Source organism: Schistocerca cancellata, chromosome 3 (genome assembly GCF_023864275.1).
Source record: "Schistocerca cancellata isolate TAMUIC-IGC-003103 chromosome 3, iqSchCanc2.1, whole genome shotgun sequence".
NCBI lineage: Eukaryota > Metazoa > Arthropoda > Insecta > Orthoptera > Acrididae > Schistocerca > Schistocerca cancellata.
Genome location: NC_064628.1, coordinates 767811507 through 767829828, shown reverse-complemented (window position 1 = coordinate 767829828; position 18322 = coordinate 767811507). Strand labels below are relative to the sequence as shown.

At 38.5% G+C, this 18322-nt stretch overlaps 1 protein-coding gene across 1 annotated transcript in view; it reads left to right on the top strand.

Annotated features, from left to right (window-relative positions):
* The window catches only part of LOC126175804 (uncharacterized), a 165348-nt gene that overhangs the window by 50682 nt on the left and 96344 nt on the right, over window positions 1-18322 (top strand). Inside the window, exons 2-4 of the mRNA XM_049922789.1 lie at window positions 9041-9195; window positions 16930-17089; window positions 17228-17374. Of these exons, the coding sequence (XP_049778746.1) occupies window positions 9041-9195; window positions 16930-17089; window positions 17228-17374 (462 nt within the window). The remainder of the gene's footprint in view (window positions 1-9040; window positions 9196-16929; window positions 17090-17227; window positions 17375-18322) is intronic.

Here is an 18322-nt window from a genome sequence, read left to right as displayed (position 1 = left end):
GTGATCTGAAGGCTGACCAGTCCATCGTCATTCTTCCGGCGGACAAGGGTTCCACGACCGTGGTACTTGATCATCGGGAGTACGTGGCTGAGGGACTGCGTCAGCTTTCAGACAACACCACATACAAAGTTTGCCAAGGTAATCCCATTCCTGATGTCCAGGCAGAGGTTCAAGGAATCCTCAGAACCTTAGGCCCCCTACAAAACCTTTCACCTGACTCCATCAACTTCCTGACCCCACCGACACCCCGCACCCCTCCCTTCTACCTTCTCCCTAAAATTCACAAACCCACTCATCCCGGCCGCCCCATTGTAGCTGGTTACCAAGCCCCCACAGAACGTATCTCTGCCTACGTAGATCAACACCTTCAACCCATTACATGCAGTCTCCCATCCTTCATCAAAGACACCAACCACTTTCTCGAACGCCTGGAATCCTTACCCAGTCCGTTACCCCCAGAAACCATCCTTGTAACCATTGATGCCACTTCCTTATACACAAATATCCCGCACGTCCAGGGCCTCGCTGCGATGGAGCACTTCCTTTCACGCCGATCACCTGCCACCCTACCTAAAACCTCTTTCCTCATTACCTTAGCCAGCTTCATCCTGACCCACAACTTCTTCACTTTTGAAAACCAGACATACCAACAATTAAAGGGAACAGCCATGGGTACCAGGATGGCCCCCTCGTACGCCAACCTATTCATGGGTCGCTTAGAGGAAGCCTTCTTGGTTACCCAGGCCTGCCAACCCAAAGTTTGGTACAGATTTATTGATGACATCTTCATGATCTGGACTCACAGTGAAGAAGAACTCCAGAATTTCCTCTCCAACCTCAACTCCTTTGGTTCCATCAGATTCACCTGGTCCTACTCCAAATCCCATGCCACTTTCCTTGATGTTGACCTTCACCTGTCCAATGGGCAGCTTCAGACGTCCGTCCACATCAAACCCACCAACAAGCAACAGTACCTCCATTACGACAGCTGCCACCCATTCCACATCAAACGGTCCCTTCCCTACAGCCTAGGTCTTCGTGGCAAACGAATCTGCTCCAGTGCGGAATCCCTGAGGCATTACACCAACAACCTGACAACAGCTTTCGCATCCCGCAACTACCCTCCCGACCTGGTACAGAAGCAAATAACCAGAGCCACTTCCTCATCCTCTCAAACCCAGAACCTCCCACAGAAGAACCACAAAAGTGCCCCACTTGTGACAGGATACTTTCCGGGACTGGATCAGATTCTGAATGTGGCTCTCCAGCAGGGATACGACTTCCTCAAATCCTGCCCTGAAATGAGATCCATCCTTCATGAAATCCTCCCCACTCCACCAAGAGTGTCTTTCCGCCGTCCACCTAACCTTCGTAACCTCTTGGTTCATCCCTATGAAATCCCCAAACCACCTTCCCTACCCTCTGGCTCCTACCCTTGTAACCGCCCCCGGTGTAAAACCTGTCCCATGCACCCTCCCACCACCACCTACTCCAGTCCTGTAACCCGGAAGGTGTACACAATCAAAGGCAGAGCCACGTGTGAAAGCACCCACGTGATCTACCAACTGACCTGCCTACACTGTGATGCATTCTATGTGGGAATGACCAGCAACAAACTGTCCATTTGCATGAATGGACACAGGCAGACAGTGTTTGTTGGTAATGAGGATCACCCTGTGGCTAAACATGCCTTGGTGCACGGCCAGCACATCTTGGCACAGTGTTACACCGTCCGGGTTATCTGGATACTTCCCACAAACACCAACCTGTCAGAACTCCGGAGATGGGAACTTGCCCTTCAGCATATCCTCTCTTCTCGCTATCCGCCAGGCCTCAATCTCCGCTAATTTCTAATTTCAATCTGCCGCCGCTCATACCTCACCTGTCTTTCAACATCATCTTTGCCTCTGTACTTCCGTCCCGACTGACATCTCTGCCCAAACTCTTTGCCTTTACAAATGTCTGCTTGTGTCTGTGTATGTGTGGATGGATATGTGTGTGTGTGCGAGTGTATACCTGTCCTTTTTTCCCCCTAAGGTAAGTCTTTCCGCTCCCGGGATTGGAATGACTCCTTACCCTCTCCCTTAAAACCCATATCCTTTTGTCTTTCCTTCTCCTTCCCTCTTTCCTGACGAGGCAACCGTTGGTAAACCCTAAGGTAAGTCTTTCCGCTCCCGGGATTGGAATGACTCCTTACCCTCTCCCTTAAAACCCATATCCTTTTGTCTTTCCTTCTCCTTCCCTCTTTCCAGACGAGGCAACCGTTGGTTGCGAAAGCTTGAATTTTGTGTGTATGTTTGTGTTTGTTTGTGTGTCTGTCGACCTGCCAGCACTTTCATTTGGTAAGTCACATCATCTTTGTTTTTTATATATATATATATATATATATATATATATATATATATATATATATATATATATATATTGGTAAGTCTCATCATCTTTCTTTTTAAATATATTTTTTCCCACGTGGAACGTTTCCCTCTATTATATTCATATATATATATATATATATATTTGAGAGTAGCAGCTATCTTACTAAGTAACTGAATCAAATTTAGAAGGCATAAGTGTGAATAGCATTAAATGCTATAATGAGAGTTTATCATTAATGCAGTATACACATTAAAATCATAAGATTTGGTAGTCTTTTGTTACTATATACCTTGTCTCATTCCACCCAGTGAAGGTTTTCCTTCTTCAGGGGATCTTCAGAACATTATGAATGACTGAATGAATGATGCAGGTTCATATTATCTAGGTTGCCAGCACTAGTTGTCTACAGAATGGCAGGACACGTGTGTCAGTGGTCAGAAAGTTGGTCAGTTTATCATGACAACATGGTCACATACTTGGTAAAGTTTTACTGAGGGTGGCACTGGATGTGGAAGTCTGTACTTACATATAGTGTAGGTAGCATATCTAACAATGCAATTAGTCCATCACTTCAGTAAAACACATATATTAAGGGAAAACTTTTAACAAAACCAAAACATCAAGTCATATGTACCTGACCATACAAAACTGGTAGTTCTCGTCAAAGCGATCAAATGATGACTTCCTACCCAACCAATAAAAGTTGAAAATCATGTTAGAAAACCAAAAGCTCCCTTTACTACTTTCTTGTGCGTCACATGCTTCTCAACAATGTGAAACAAAAAGAAGATGAAGACATAAAAATGTAACTACTTATACTGCTCCTATAGAATATCAGTGGATTCATGTTTCATGTGCAGGAGAATAATTTTTAGCATGGGTGAAACCAGTCTAATTGTTTGTTTGGGAAATTCACCTCAAAGACACTGGCTCTCATTTGCCAATGATTATAGCCTCCAAAGAAAGAAGAGCATCATAACAAAGAAGTCTAAATGTGAAATGGCCATATTTTTAGGGCTGAGTACCACTATTCATCTCTCAGTCTCAATGCCATCATCGAAGCAGTAACTTTAATACTACTTGTACCATCAACTGTTCATTCCTATTACCTGTCTCTTAAAGGAAGGACTACGAGTCTCTCACTGACCTTGCTACACAGCTCCCTTGTCCATTAATCATAGTTGAGGATTTCTGTGCACTTAATGTGCTAGGGCATGAGGATTTCTTAGCACGTAATGTAGTAGGGCACTCTTGTACCTCTTGTTTGAGTGGATGAACTGTTGAGCTCTTTGAAACTCCGACCCTGAATAACAGACAGAGTATATTACTCAGTGCTTCAGTTGGGGCTTTCCCTACTGTTGATATCTTTTATGCTCTCTAACTATCACTGGCACTGATAAGTGCATATGTGTCTTGTGTGCCATCTATCTGTAAACTTTGTTCTATGTATTATCAAATTTTAAGTGGTTGGTATCACATTGTCTGAGGCAGTTATTTGGTACCAGCCCAGAATTGGCTGAAAACTGCTAAAAACCCTTACTCAGACTGGCTGATGTATCACACTGACAGTTGTTAGTCTGCCACACAGATTCAAACTGGGTCTGTTTCTCATCTCTGCCTCATAAGCTAGCATACTGTACACCCAACTGGCTGTATTTAAACATGTAATATGGCTGTTGATTCACAAGCCACTGATTCTTTAATTCCAAAGTCTTTATGAAGACTGCCTCTATCCCCTGGCTGAGAAAGACATGGCACTTTGCAGTCAGGACAGGTGTGCAGCTTTGTAATAGTACAAATGCCAACTAAGTGCAAATAACCTTATACCTTTCAATTATGGTAAATAGGGCCACATGCTGCTAAATTATTAAGGAAATTAAAAGAGATCATAGTGTGAGTTTCTGAACACCACTAAATGGTCCCACTGTGTTGCCTGCAGTAAGAGAGATCATAGAAAGGGTTTCTGAGCAAGATAGGAGGTTCCCAGTTATTGGTTAAGTCTTAAGGACTTACTTTTAATATATTTAAATAACAACATGATTCTAATATACAAGTATATTTTCATAGGATGTCTTCCACCAGGTAAGAGACACACACACACAATGTTCACACACAAAGACAAGTAGGCACACGTTACACACACATGACCACCAACTCAAAGCATCTCAGGCCAGTGTCTCTTAATCAGGCCTGTCTGCAACTTGAGGTGTCTTCTTTATGGTAAATAGCAAGCTCTCCATGCTACCCTATCCTGTGCAAGGTCTTCATCTCCCAGTACTTACTGCAACCTACATCCTTCTGAATCTGCTTAGTGTATTCATCTCTTGGTCTCCCTCTACGATTTTTACCCTCCACGCTGCCCTCCAATGCTAAATTTGTGATCCCTTGATGCCTCAGGACATGTCCTACCAACCGATCCCTTCTTCTAGTCAAGTTGTGCCACAAACTTCTCCCCAATCCTATTCAATACCTACTCATTAGTTACGTGATCTACCCACCTAATCTTCAACATTCTTCTGTAGCACCACATTTCGACAGCTTCTATTCTCTTCTTGTCTAAACTATTTATCATCCAAGTTTCACTTCCATACATGGCTACACTCCATACAAATACTTTCAGAAACAACTTCCTGACACTTAAATCTATACTCGATGTTAAAAAATTTCTCTTCTTCAGAAACGCTTTCCTTGCCTTTGCCAGTCTAAATTTTATATCTTCTCTACTTTGACCATCATCAGTTACTTTGCTCCCCCAATGGCAAAACTCCTTTACTACTTTAAGTGTCTCATTTCCTAATCTAATTCCCTCAGCATCACCCAACTTAATTCGACTACATTCCATTATCTTCGTTTTGCTTTTGTTGATGTTCATCTTATATCCTCCTTTCAAGACACTGTCCATTCTGTTCAACTGCTCTTCCAAGTCCTTTGCTGTCTCTGACAGAATTACAATGTCATCGGTGAACCTCAAAGTTTTTATTTCTTCTCCATGGATTTTAATATCTACTCCGAATTTTTCTTTTGTTTCCTTTACTGCTTGCTGAATATACAGATTGAATAACATCGGGGAGAGGCTACAACCCTGTCTCACTCCATTCCCAACCACTGATTCCCTTTCATGTCCCTCGACTGTTAGAACTGCCATCTGGTTTCTGTACAAATTGTAAATAGCCTTTCACTTCTTGTATTTTACCCCTGCTCCTTTAGAATTTGAAAGAGAGTCTTCCAGTCAACATTCTCAAAAGCTTTCTCTAAGTCTACAAATGCTAGAAATGTAGGTTTGCCTTTCCTTAATCTTTCTTCTAAGATAAGTCGTAAGGTCAGTATTGCGTCACGTGTTCCCATATTTCTACGGAATCCAAACTGATCTTCCCCGAGGTCGGTTTCTACCAGTTTTTCTTTCTTTTCCTACATTGTTGATATTCCTACTTGAAGTTTCCTTTGTTTGATTGTCATAGGATGTGTACTACTATTAAACAAATCTCTAGATAATAGTAGATATTTCACCTATGTTTTTAAAGTGAAAAATGATATTTGTGATAAACATTTACAGATCCTTTATTAGATTTTATTTTAATCCTCAGAACATATTGATACATAACAGTAATGTTATTCTCAATAACACCTCTGGTCATGAAACTTTCAGAAAGGTACAAAAATAAAATAACAGAAAGAAAAATTTATACCAAAATACAACTATGCGAATAAAATACTGTTTTGTTCTGTGGTCCATACATTATGATGAACAGTTCCTCTGGTATAATTTTTAGTTACTGAAGGACCTTTTGTTTCTCTTCTTCTTCTTCCTGTCCTACATGGATGGCTATTTTCTAAATAACATCTGGTTGCTGGTGACTGTCTTCAAGCATATTGTGTAACCATGAAGTACTTTCATCATTCACATATTTAAATAAATCCCTAACAGTCTTTTTTTCTGGCTTCACTGAATTAAATGCCACTGTTGATAGTCTCAGCTTTTCCAGTACTCTATTACTGTATTTCTGCTTCGAATGTTGCAGTGATGTATATGGACCTTTGTACATTAGTGAGCCTAGTACTGAGCCATCTTATTTGTATTTTAGAACAAATTACTTTTGAATTTTAAACACAGCTCTAGCTGTACATTAGACTGAATGAGAAGGGCTGCATGTACACACATCAAGAAAGTGCTGCCCTAGCCCCTAGCATTGAGATAATGAAACAAAACCTTGGTAAAACATTCTACATAACCCACTTATTAATTGTAAATAATTTCCCAAAAAAGGGCACATAAACCTATGAACCCTTCTTCCAGAAAATGCCTCACTTGTCAAAGTGGATATCACAGGGAAAAACTTGGAACAGAGAGCATCTCATGCAGACTGTGTCTTAGTTACTTGCAGCGTAAATTAAGGAGGTATTATTCCACAATTTATATCTTGGCTCTGCTGGAGTAGCCAATAGAACAGACTTTCCTGTGCAAACAGCGCTTCAGATAAGCAATATTACCAGAATGTACAATCTTGAACATGGCTGTTAACAGCAACTATGAGTAAGCTTTGATTAGTAGAGTAAACAGCCAAACATTACTACATGTGACATGAGCTGGTTTGTTCACGATTCATTTAACATGTTTTAATCGATATAACCAAATAACATCAAGTACTCCTGAAGAAGATACTCAGAGTAGTATTGAAACATAGGTCAAGTTTATATAAATGGCTGATTGGCTGTTCATGTTACTAATCTGTAATTACTGGAATGCTTCACCAATAGTGCTTCTAGTGTTATTGAGCTGTCTCTATATGGTGCTTTATATTTTTACAAATTTTCTAATAGACCCTCTTTTAAATGATGTAGCTAGAGGATAAAGTGATATTCTGCTGGATGCCAGTGTGTGGTAGAAATCTGGAGCAGGAGTTGATAGATGCTAAAACTGAGGAGGCTTGTACAGTATCTACACTGGCAAAATATAATGCTCTCCTGCCGAAATGCAAAGACCCACTCCCCCCTCCCTGGCCCACATGTTGTAACTTCACAGTTGATGATTAGGATAATGTTTCTTTGGGGGAAGAAATGGCTAGAAATGAAGGAAACTGTAGTTGATGAATACAACTATCTGACCATGGAGTACCTCTCTGCAGACCTTTAGAAGATATAGTGTCTTAGAAATTTGCCGTCAGATAATACACTGCCCTCTAATACTTTGTTTCTTCTTCTGGTGATAGGAACCACAAGTGCTTGGTACCTGTGCCATCTGAACAACTGTATGCCAAATTAGTAAAATGCACCAGTAGGAGGGGTGGGGGGGGGGGGGGGAGGGGGGGAGGGAGGAATCAAACAGCGAGGTCATCAATCCCTTCGGACTAGGAAAAGATGGGGAAGGAATTTGGCTGCGCCCTTTCAACGTAACCATCCTGTCATTGGCCTGAAGCGATTTAAGGAAGTCACATAAAACCTAAATCAGTTTTGAACCATCATCGTCCTGAATGCAAATCCAATGCATTAACCACAGCACTACTTCAATCAGTATTTAACAGTATAACCTATTTTAGGCAAAGAGTCAATGTTATGCAATTATTAAATTCTAGTTTATCTTCACAGCTTTCTCTGGGAGTATTGAGAACCAACAAACAGTGTGGTCATCATACTACTTTTAGCAATGAACCAACCCTTTCCACTTCAACGTTTTTCAGTTTTTTTGGTTTTATGTGAGGTATTTTACAGTTTTATTATTTTATTGCATTCTTAATTAATTTTTGTCCATGTGTATTAGCTGAAGTGAGTCACTAATAACCATGTCACAAAATTATGATATGAAATATCTGACCAGTACATACCTCCAGGAATACTATCCATGTGTTATGTTTCAGAATTATTGGTTCCTTCTTCAGGGAGGGGAGAGTGTTTTCCCTCCCACTGAGCATGTATAAAATTCTTCAAAATACCACATTACATTGCTTGTTGTCAGTGCAGTGAGGGTCTTGCTTTCTCACTGTATGAATTTTTGGATTTTAAGTGTATATGTTTAGTGTAGATAAATGCAATGAAAGTTTGTTGTCGTGTTTTCATTATTGGTCGTAAAGTATTATTATGAAATTCAGGCTCAATACATAGCCAGCTCCACTCAGACAGCACCAAGGAGTCTACCAAGTCTAACGTCCTCACCCAACAGATAATTATTGTGGAAAGTGCTTTGTGCCCTCACTCATAGAAATACTTAATGTGTGTCACAAACATCCTTCCCTTTCCTGGTCATATTCTAATGGTAAAAAATTATTTTACCACCAAGAGTAAAATGAACTATCTCCAGACTGAAGATAACCACACAAATGTGTGTTAGCAGCCTTAGCTATACAAATAATTAACTCAGGAGTAGAAATTTATTCCCAACATACATGTTAACAACCAAGTTGTTATGTTTACATGCTCCATAACTTCATTAAAAAGGCTTAATAGCACTCCTTATAAAAAGCTCATGTATGACATATAATTTTATATTATTGACAGTGATACTAGATTGAAATAACTTCAACATAAAAATGATCAAGAATCTGATAAGTATGATATCATTCTGGCTCTACAGGTATTAGTTTGAAACATTTAACTGTATGATACTGTTGATAACATTCAGTGTACTTTCATTCCACTGCAGAAACTGATCTATGATCAATTTAATTTCTAGGTTTGCCTGTAATATTCCCAGAAGCTGTGCATGTTGTGGAAGGAGGTGATGTTTTGCTAAAATTGCTAAGGAGCAATCCAAACCAAAGATCATGTCTTCTTAAAACACCAAACACATCAGTTATTTATCCACTTATATCAGAGTTTGCTCATCATGTAAGTATGCAACACTTTTAACAGAGCAGATGCACTAAAGTACATAACTATTGCATTCTAGTTTAAATTCAGCTTAACTCCAATATTATCGGATTCTTCTGCAAATAACTTGCAGTGTGCTTTTCAGTTTGTTAATATTAAAAAAAATGATGTATGATATTTTACACTGTGTAACTTCATTTTAATTTTGGTATTGTTCAGAGAACAATCTGAATTAATGCCTTACGTGAAAAGGATAAAGTAGAGCTAAATGGGTACAATGAAACAGAAACCAAGGAGATGTCATTTCCATATTTCCAGTACAAGAAGAAATATATTGAAATGTCACATTACATTAGTGCAAATAACTGAATGGAAATTCCTTTCTGGTGCAACATTAGTGACACAGATGTGTTAATGCTAATTGTCTCTTAGTTACAAAAGAATATTCATAAACAGCTTTTACAAAAAAAGACCCTGTCTAAAGTTAAGAAATTGCCATTATACCACAGCTATGCAAAGGTTTTTGAAATCTCACCAATTAAAAAAAAAGATGTCCTATATTCTTCTTTGGGTTATGTGGTCACTTGTGGGACATCGATAAATAGCCACAGCTTCTTGTCAGACTACGTTTTGCTTATTTAACATTTTTTTGTAATGAAATATACCATTTTATGTAGTGCTCACACAACATGACAAGGCATATTTCTGTTCAATGTTACAAAGATGCTTCAGAAACTTGTGCATAAAGCAGACTGTAGTTATAGGGATTGTAGGACATGAAAGGGATGGAGTAATTGAGAGGGTAGTGAGATGGAGTTGCAGCTTGCCCCTCATGTTATTCAATCCTTACTTTGAGAAAGCACTAAAGAAACCAAAGAGAAATTTGGAAAGGGACTCAAAGTTCATTGAGAAGAAATAAAAACTTCAAGATTCAATGGTATGCTTCAAAGTGTTCAGCCAAGTTGTTGTTTCCATTTTCTGCACAATATTGTGACGACCAACCAAGTCATCATCTTCGGCTGTTATGAGTTGTATTTTTTGAACACCAGAAGCACAGTGTTAATCAATCATAGAAAGAAAACCTGAGAGATCACATCATATCACTTACTTCAAGCCTTTCTGATGACATGGTAAGTCTGTCAGATTCAAAAAAGATCTTGGAAATACAAGTGAATGAAATGCATAGCATTTTGAAAAGATGCTATATGATGAGCATCAACAAAAGTAAAACAAAGTAATGGCATATTGAAAATTTGTCAGGTGATGCTAAGTGCTATAGATTAGGAAATGAGATTCCTAAAATGGTAGAAAAGTTTACTATTTGGGAATAAAAAATCCTACAGTTACAGAAGTAAAGAAAATGTAAAATTCAAGTTACCAATAGCGAGAAAAGCTTATCCAAAAAAAGATTTGTATGTGAACACTGTATATGAATTTGTGTGTTAAAAAGTGACATTATTTTTCTGGGTATAATGCAATATGGAAGTGAATCGTGAATGATAAACACTACAGACGAGAAGGGAATAGAAGCTTCTGAAATATTTTTAATCATTCACAGAACTGCAGTTTGTGTCAAACATGTATTCATTAATCTGGTTATATCTATTAAATTAGAATTACTTCCACCATCTGAGTACCATCTGACAACACTTTCACATTGTACATTGTGCATAAAAATCTATATCAGCTCCACTGTGAGTGTCAATTTACAGGACCATTCACTCATCAGTGGCACTGAAGTTCCTATGAATAGCACATGGAAACTTCCTGAAATGGGTTTAATATAAATGATTATCATGGTTCATTAACAAACCAACATTTAATTTATATTTACCACAATATAAAAACTTATATTATAAACTAAGCTCTTGTGCATATTTCAACAGCAACATCATACAGACACTTCTGCAAACATGGGAATACCTGTAAGAAAGCAGATAATCGTGTCGGTAACACTGAATAAAAAGTTCTTGGTTTTTCAACAATTTCAAGTTATTAGAATTGCACTAGCTCTTGGCCAAGTACTTTCTGGTCATTTTCAAGTGGTATGACTGCCATTGGGCTGCCGGTACACCCATTATATACACTGGCTGCTGCCTGTGACATCACTGGTGCCTGTAACATCGCCATTTTGGGCATATGTTGACTCGGCATTTGATGAGCCCACTTCAACCACACAATCACTGGATCCCACACAGTGCTGAACTGCAGGCCACCATCCCTATTTAGGATGTTATTGGTGGTTTATATTTGAATGATTTCTTTAATGACACAATCCCAGAATGCATTTGTGCTAGCCATGATGGATGTTTTGTCAAGTTTTATCTGGTGTCCATTTTTTAAAGCGTGGTCAGCTACAGCAGAGTTATCAGGGTAGTGTGGGTGATTAAACCTCTCAGGCTCCTTCCTGCACTGTTTCAAAGTGTGTACTGTTTGTCCAATATAAGACTGGCCACACTCACAAGGCGTCGTATTGACCCTAAGTTTTGAGAGACCTGCTGTGCGAAATGAGTCATATTCTCATGAAAGCAAAGTTACCAGCACCCTACATGACAAGAGCTGAGCACAATGTCCTGCGAGCAATATGCAATAATGAGAGTGTTGTGGTCCTTTCCTTCTGAAAGTGGGAATACAGCCATAATTATGGAACATGCAGATTATGATATGGAGATCTATGCACTACTGGGTGAAGATACTTATCAGAAACTCCCACGTGACCCAACATCGAGAATAATAAGAAAGACATCTGAACTTCTCAATTGTTCTTTGATGGAAGACTCTGTAGTCAAGAATCTTCTCCCACAGGCACTGAGACCACCTGCTGTTTATGCTCTACTGAAGATCCACAAGGATGGGACACCATTACGTCTCATCATATCCATCATTGATTCACCAACGTACAATCTGATGAAGCACTTGGCCAGTCTCTTTGCTCCACATGTGGTACACTGTGAGCATCATATTAAAAATTCAGCAGATTTTATCAACTAAATTAACTATCTTTGACTTAGTGAAGGTGACATTATGTCATTGTTGATGTGGCATTGTCTATGGATGTGCCTGTAAAAGACTGTTTAGATTTAATATCCCAGTTATTTGTAAGTGAAGTGGTCGAGCTATTTAGGCACACTCTGACATCTTATTTTCTGTACAACAGCCAGTATTACAATGAAATGGAGGACGTTGAATTGGGTAGCCTGTAAGAACCAGCTGCTGCAAACCTCTTCATGGAGAATTTTGAGGATATTGTCTTGGACACCACGCCATTAAAGCCTAGTTGTTTCTTTCTGTATGTTCGTAATTTTGCCCCAAGCTCATGAGGAACTTGACAAGTTCTCCTTGATGTTCTCATCTCCAGAAAATTAAATGAATGCATCTACAGGAAACCCACACACACCAATCTGTACTTGCATGCCATCAGCCATTATCACCTGGCACAGAAGCACGCCATTTTACACACATTGGTACATCGTGCAAGAACTAACTAAGGGAATTAAAATCACATGTAAAGGAAAGAGGGACATTTATGTGAAGGCCAGAAAAATTCAAGATCCAATGTTACTCACAAACTACAAAAAACACTGTAATATTTTTAGGTAAGTCATTAAAGTGTCCAGAAGTATGCATTTCCAGACAGAAACACACAATGCAGATAAGAAGATTAAAACTGTATGGGATATTGTCAAACAGGAGACAGGACAGCCAGTTGGTGTGCAAGATACCATAATGATGAAGCCAAAAGACAATGTTGTGTTTAGTAATTCATAAGCTGCAAGTACTTTTAACAATCGGTTCTTAGATGTAGCAGCAAAAATAGGATTAAATGGTTCTGTTGAAGAAGCAAGGTAATACACTAAAAATGTCGCTCCACACAACTTTAAACAACAGACCTTAAATAATAAAATATCAGCAGTTGATATTTTTTGTGGTCTTTCCAAGGTGTTTGATTGTGTATCTCATGTAACACTCTTAGAAAAACTTCAATTTTATGGAATTGATGGCTTTACACACAAATGGTTTGAATCATACTTAACAGACAGGTTGCAAAATCTGTGCTGAATAACTCAAACAGTGTTGGTAAGGTAGAAGAGTTTAGTACCTGGGGAGATATCACAAAGGGAGTCACACAGGGTTCAATTTTGGGTTCATTACTCTCTCTTATATAAATAAATGACCTTCCAATTAACATTCAGCCAGCAGCATTGGTACTTTTGCAGATGATACTAGTGTTATCTTCCCCATATGAACCATGGACCTTGCTGATGCTGGGGAGGCTTGCGTGCCTCAGTGACTCAGATAGCCATACCATAGGTGCAACCACAATGTAGGGGTATCTGTTGAGAGGCCAAACAGACTTGTGGTTCCTGAAGGGGCAGCAGACTTTTCAGTAGTTGCAGGGCCAATGTCTGGATGATTGACCTATCTGGCCTTGTAACATCCACCAAAACGGCCTGGCTGTGCTGGTACTTTGAATGGCTGAAAGCAAGAGGAAACTACAGCTGAAATTTTTCCCAAGGGAATGCAACTCTACTGTATGGTTAAATGATGATGACATTGCCTTGGGTAAAATTTTCTAGAGGTAAAATAGTCCTTCATTTGGATCTCTGGGTCGAGACTACTCAGGATGACATCGTTATCAGGAAAAACAGAACTAGTGTTCTAAGGATCTGAGTGTGGAATGTCAGATCACTTAATCAGGTAGATTTATTAGAACATTTAAAAAGGGAAATGGATGGAAACATGGGGAATCTACTCTGAAATGCATAGTGAACTCATTATTGTAATCAAGTTAGGCACAAAGCCCACACCCACCACAGTAGTACAAGTTTATATGCCAACTAGCTCCGCAAATGAGGAGGAGATTGAGGAAATGTATGATGAGATAAAAGAAATTATTTAGATAGTTAAGGGAGATGAAAATTTAATAGTCATGTGGGACTGGAATTTGATAGTACAGAAAGGAAGAGAAGGAAAAGTAGTAGGTGAATATGGACTGGGGAAAAGGAATAAAAGAGGAAGGTAGAATTTTTCCCAGAGCATAATTTAATCATAGCTAACACTTAATTTAAGAATCATGAAAGAAGTTTGTATATGTGGAAGAGACCTGGAGACACCAGAATGTTTCAGATTGATTATATAAAGGTAAGACAGAGATTTCGGAATGAGGCTTTAAATTGTAAGATATTTCCAGGGGCAGATGTGGACTCTGACCACAATTTGTTGGTTATGAACTGCAGATTAACACTGAAGAAACTGCAAAAATGTAGGAATTTAAGCAGATGTGATTTGGATAAACTGAAAGAGGTTCTACGTAGTTTCAGAGGAAGCATTATGGAGCAACTGACAAGAACAGGGGGAAGGAATACAGTAGAAGAAGAAATGGTAGCTTTGAGAGATGAAATAGTGGAGGCAGTAGAGGACCAAGTAGGTAAAAAGATGTGGGCTAGTAGAAATCCTTGGGTAACACAAGAGATAGTGAATTTAACTGATGAAAGGAGAAAATATAAAAATCCAATAAATGAGGTAGGTGAAAGGGAATGCAAACGTCTAAAAAATTAGATTGACAAGAAGTGCAAAAAGACTAAACAGGAATGGCTAGAGTACAAATGTAAGGATGTAGAAGCATATATCACTAATGGTAAGATAGGTGTTGCATACAGGAAAATTAAAGAGACCTTGGAAGAAAAGAGAACCATCTGTATGAAATCTAGAGCTCAGATGGAAAACCATTTCTAAGCAAAGAAGGGAAAGCAGAAAAGTGGAAGGAGTATATAGAGGGTTTGTACTAGGGAGATGTAGTTCAGGGCAGTATTATGGAAACGGAAGTGGACGTAGATGAAGATGAGAAGGGAGATACAAAACTGCATGAAGAATTTGACAAAGCACTGAAAGACTTAAGTTGAAATAAGGCTCAGGGAGTAGACAACACTCTGTTAGAGCTACTAATAGCACTGGGAGAGCCAGCCATGGCAAAATTCCTCCATCTGCTGAGCAAGATATATGAGACAGGTGAAATACCCACAGACTTCAAGAAGAATATAGTAATTCCAATTCCAAAGAAAGCACATGCTGACAAATGTGAAAATCACTTAACTATCAGTTTAATAAGTCATGGTTGCAAAATACTAACATTAATCCTTTACAGTAGAATGGAGAAACTGATAGAAGACTATGTCAGAGAAGATCAGTTTGGATTCTGGAGAAATGTGGGAACGCATAAGGCAATACTTACCCTACGACTTCTCATAGAAGATAGGTTAAGGAAAAATAAACCTATGTTTATAGCACTTGTAGATTTAGAGAAAGCTTTTGACAATGTTGACAGTAATACTCTCTTTCAAATTCTAAAGGTGGTAGGGGTAAAATACAAGGAGTAAAAGGCTATTTACAATTTGTACAGAAACCAGATGGCAGTTGTAAGAGTCAAGGGGCATGAAAGGGAAGCAGTGAGTGTGAAGGGAGTGAGACAGGGTTTCAGCCTATCCCCAATGTCATTCAATCTGTATATTGAGCAAGCAGTAAAGGAAACAAAAGAAAAATTTGGAGTAGGAAACAAATAGTTGTGATAAAGGGTACACTCTGTGGTGGTTTGTGGAGTATGTATGTAGATATTGGCGTAGAGATATTGTTGATATCCATTGCAGTACTGAGTCATGTGCTTTTTTGAAGTTAAGAGTTTCTGCAGCTACCTGATTCCCTTGGTCCATGGCTTTTAGAGTGTTGTATAAAACAATGGAGTAGGAATTAAAGTCCAGGTAGCAGAAATAAAAACTACAAGGTTTGCCGATGACATTGTAATTCTGTCAGAGATAGCAAAGATCTTGGAAGAGCAGTTGAACAGAATGGACATGTCTTGAGAGGAAGACATAAGCTGAACATCAACAAAAGCAAAATGAAGGTAATGTAATGTAGTCAATTTAAATCATATTATGCTGAAGGAATTAGATTAGGAAATGAGAGACTTAAAGTAGTAGATGAGTTTTGCTATGTGGGAAGCAAAATAACTGATGAAGGTTGAAGTAGGGAGGATATAAAATTTAGACCGGCAATAGCAAGAAAAGCATTTCTGAAGAAGAGAAACTTGTTAACATTGTGTAAGGATTTCAGTGTTAGGAAATCATTTCTGAAAGTATTTGTGTGGAGTGTAGCCACATATGGAAATGAAACATGGACAGTAAACAATTTAGACAAAAATAGAATAGAAGCATTTGAGATGTGGTGCTACAGAAGAATGCTGAAGATTAGATGGGTAGACCTTGTAACTAATGAGGAGGTACTGAGTAGATTTTGAGAGAAGAGGAATTTGTGGTACAACCTGACCAAAAGAAGGGATTGGTTGGTAGGACACATTCTGAGGCATAAAAGGATCACAAATTTCTTACTGGAGTTAAGTGTGAGGATAGAAATCATAGGGGAGACCAAGAGATGAATACAGAAAGCAGATCAGAAGGATGTAGACCAAGAGATGAAGAGGCTTGCACAGGATAGAGTAGCATGGAGAGCTGCATCAGACCAGTCTTTGGACTGAAGACCACAGCAACAGCAACATGTGTGCTTATATGCATTATGAATAAATTCTGAGTAAGAAGATGGGCCCTACTTAATATTAACATCTCCTAATATCAGAGCATTTTTACAAATGGTGGTGTACGTAATTTAAGGTAAATTATCCAAATGTTTTACTTATTTTTCTTCAGAAGGTATATCCACAAGTGTGACCTTATTTACAACAATAGTCTTTCATTTTTACAGCAAAATGAATATCAAAAGATAAAATATTTTGGTGGTAATATACATACAGATTGTGGTGTCCGGATTAATAATGTAACTGCTGAAGATGTAGGATACTGGCGACTTACTTCAATATCACATATTTATGAGAAGGTTGAGGGTGCTTCGAAAATATCATTAAGTAAGTGAAGCATTAATTTTGAATAGTAATATGTACTCAGCCATTGTACCTTAGTACAATAAGAATTTCAATGGATAGTGTTTAAGTATTCACTGGTATAACAATTTATTTCTGATACACCATGTATTGTTATTCTAGGTGCTAGTTCTTCTTCAGCAGTGAAGCTTTTGATTGGTACTAAGCCTGTTATAAACTTTGGTGATCTCCAGCATTGTACTTCATATTACATGAATAATAAGTACAAGGAAATAAATGCAGATGTTAAAAATGCTTCTTGTACTAACAGTAAGTAGCTCTGTAAATGATGCTGGTATACCTGTTGCATAATGAGATTTATTTTCATACATTAGACTGAATAAGCAACAAATGCTAATACTGTGTGCACAAGGAAGAACTTATTGCGACAAACTGCAGCATGTAGTTAAAACTGGCTATTCTACTTTGGAGTAATGCTAAATTGATTTGAATCTTCAATTTCTTGAATCATAACCACATTGTTCATGACTAAACTGGAAATTATATGCAAAAATGATGTACAATCTTGAGATATACTGCAAATGAAATATCTATTTTATCAAAATTACAAATTAGTTGTTCAATCAAATTTAAAATCAGTTCAAACCAGTTGTTCTTTCCTTTTCATATTGTCCAATTGGTCTCCCTCAACCCAGAGTTCTGGGTGACTTTTCTGAATTGTACCCCTTTTCCTAAACTTCGCCAGTCATTTTCCTTCACCCCTCATCCTTCCCCTTCAACTCTTCTGGCAGAAGAAGGAGTCACTGGCTCTGTAAGCTTGTAAAAGTTAAATCCTTTTGTGTGTGTGTGTGTTCCTCTGCCACTGCTTGGTGAGTAGATTTTTTATCTATCTGTTTATATTAAACCAGTTGTTAAGTTCCTGCAAGCAGAGCAAAACAGCATGTAAAATTAAAAATTAAAACAGTTAATAAATCAGTAGAAGAAGTTCTATTTACTTGAGATTTTACTAACTGTGTGGCTTAGGGTTCTTGCAAGATACTATTTTATCAGCTAGCATGTCTTACATGTCAGGAGTGAAGCTTATTGTGTCTGTGGCTGTGATGATTGCATGTAATATGTAATGATGTGTTTGTATTATTGATGATGAGAATGAAAGAGAGAGAGGAGAGGGAAACTAAACCCAATGTCATGAGTCCTGTTGAGAGGTTTGGAATTTCACAATGAAAATTTCTTCCATTACTACAATTTGAGCCTTCC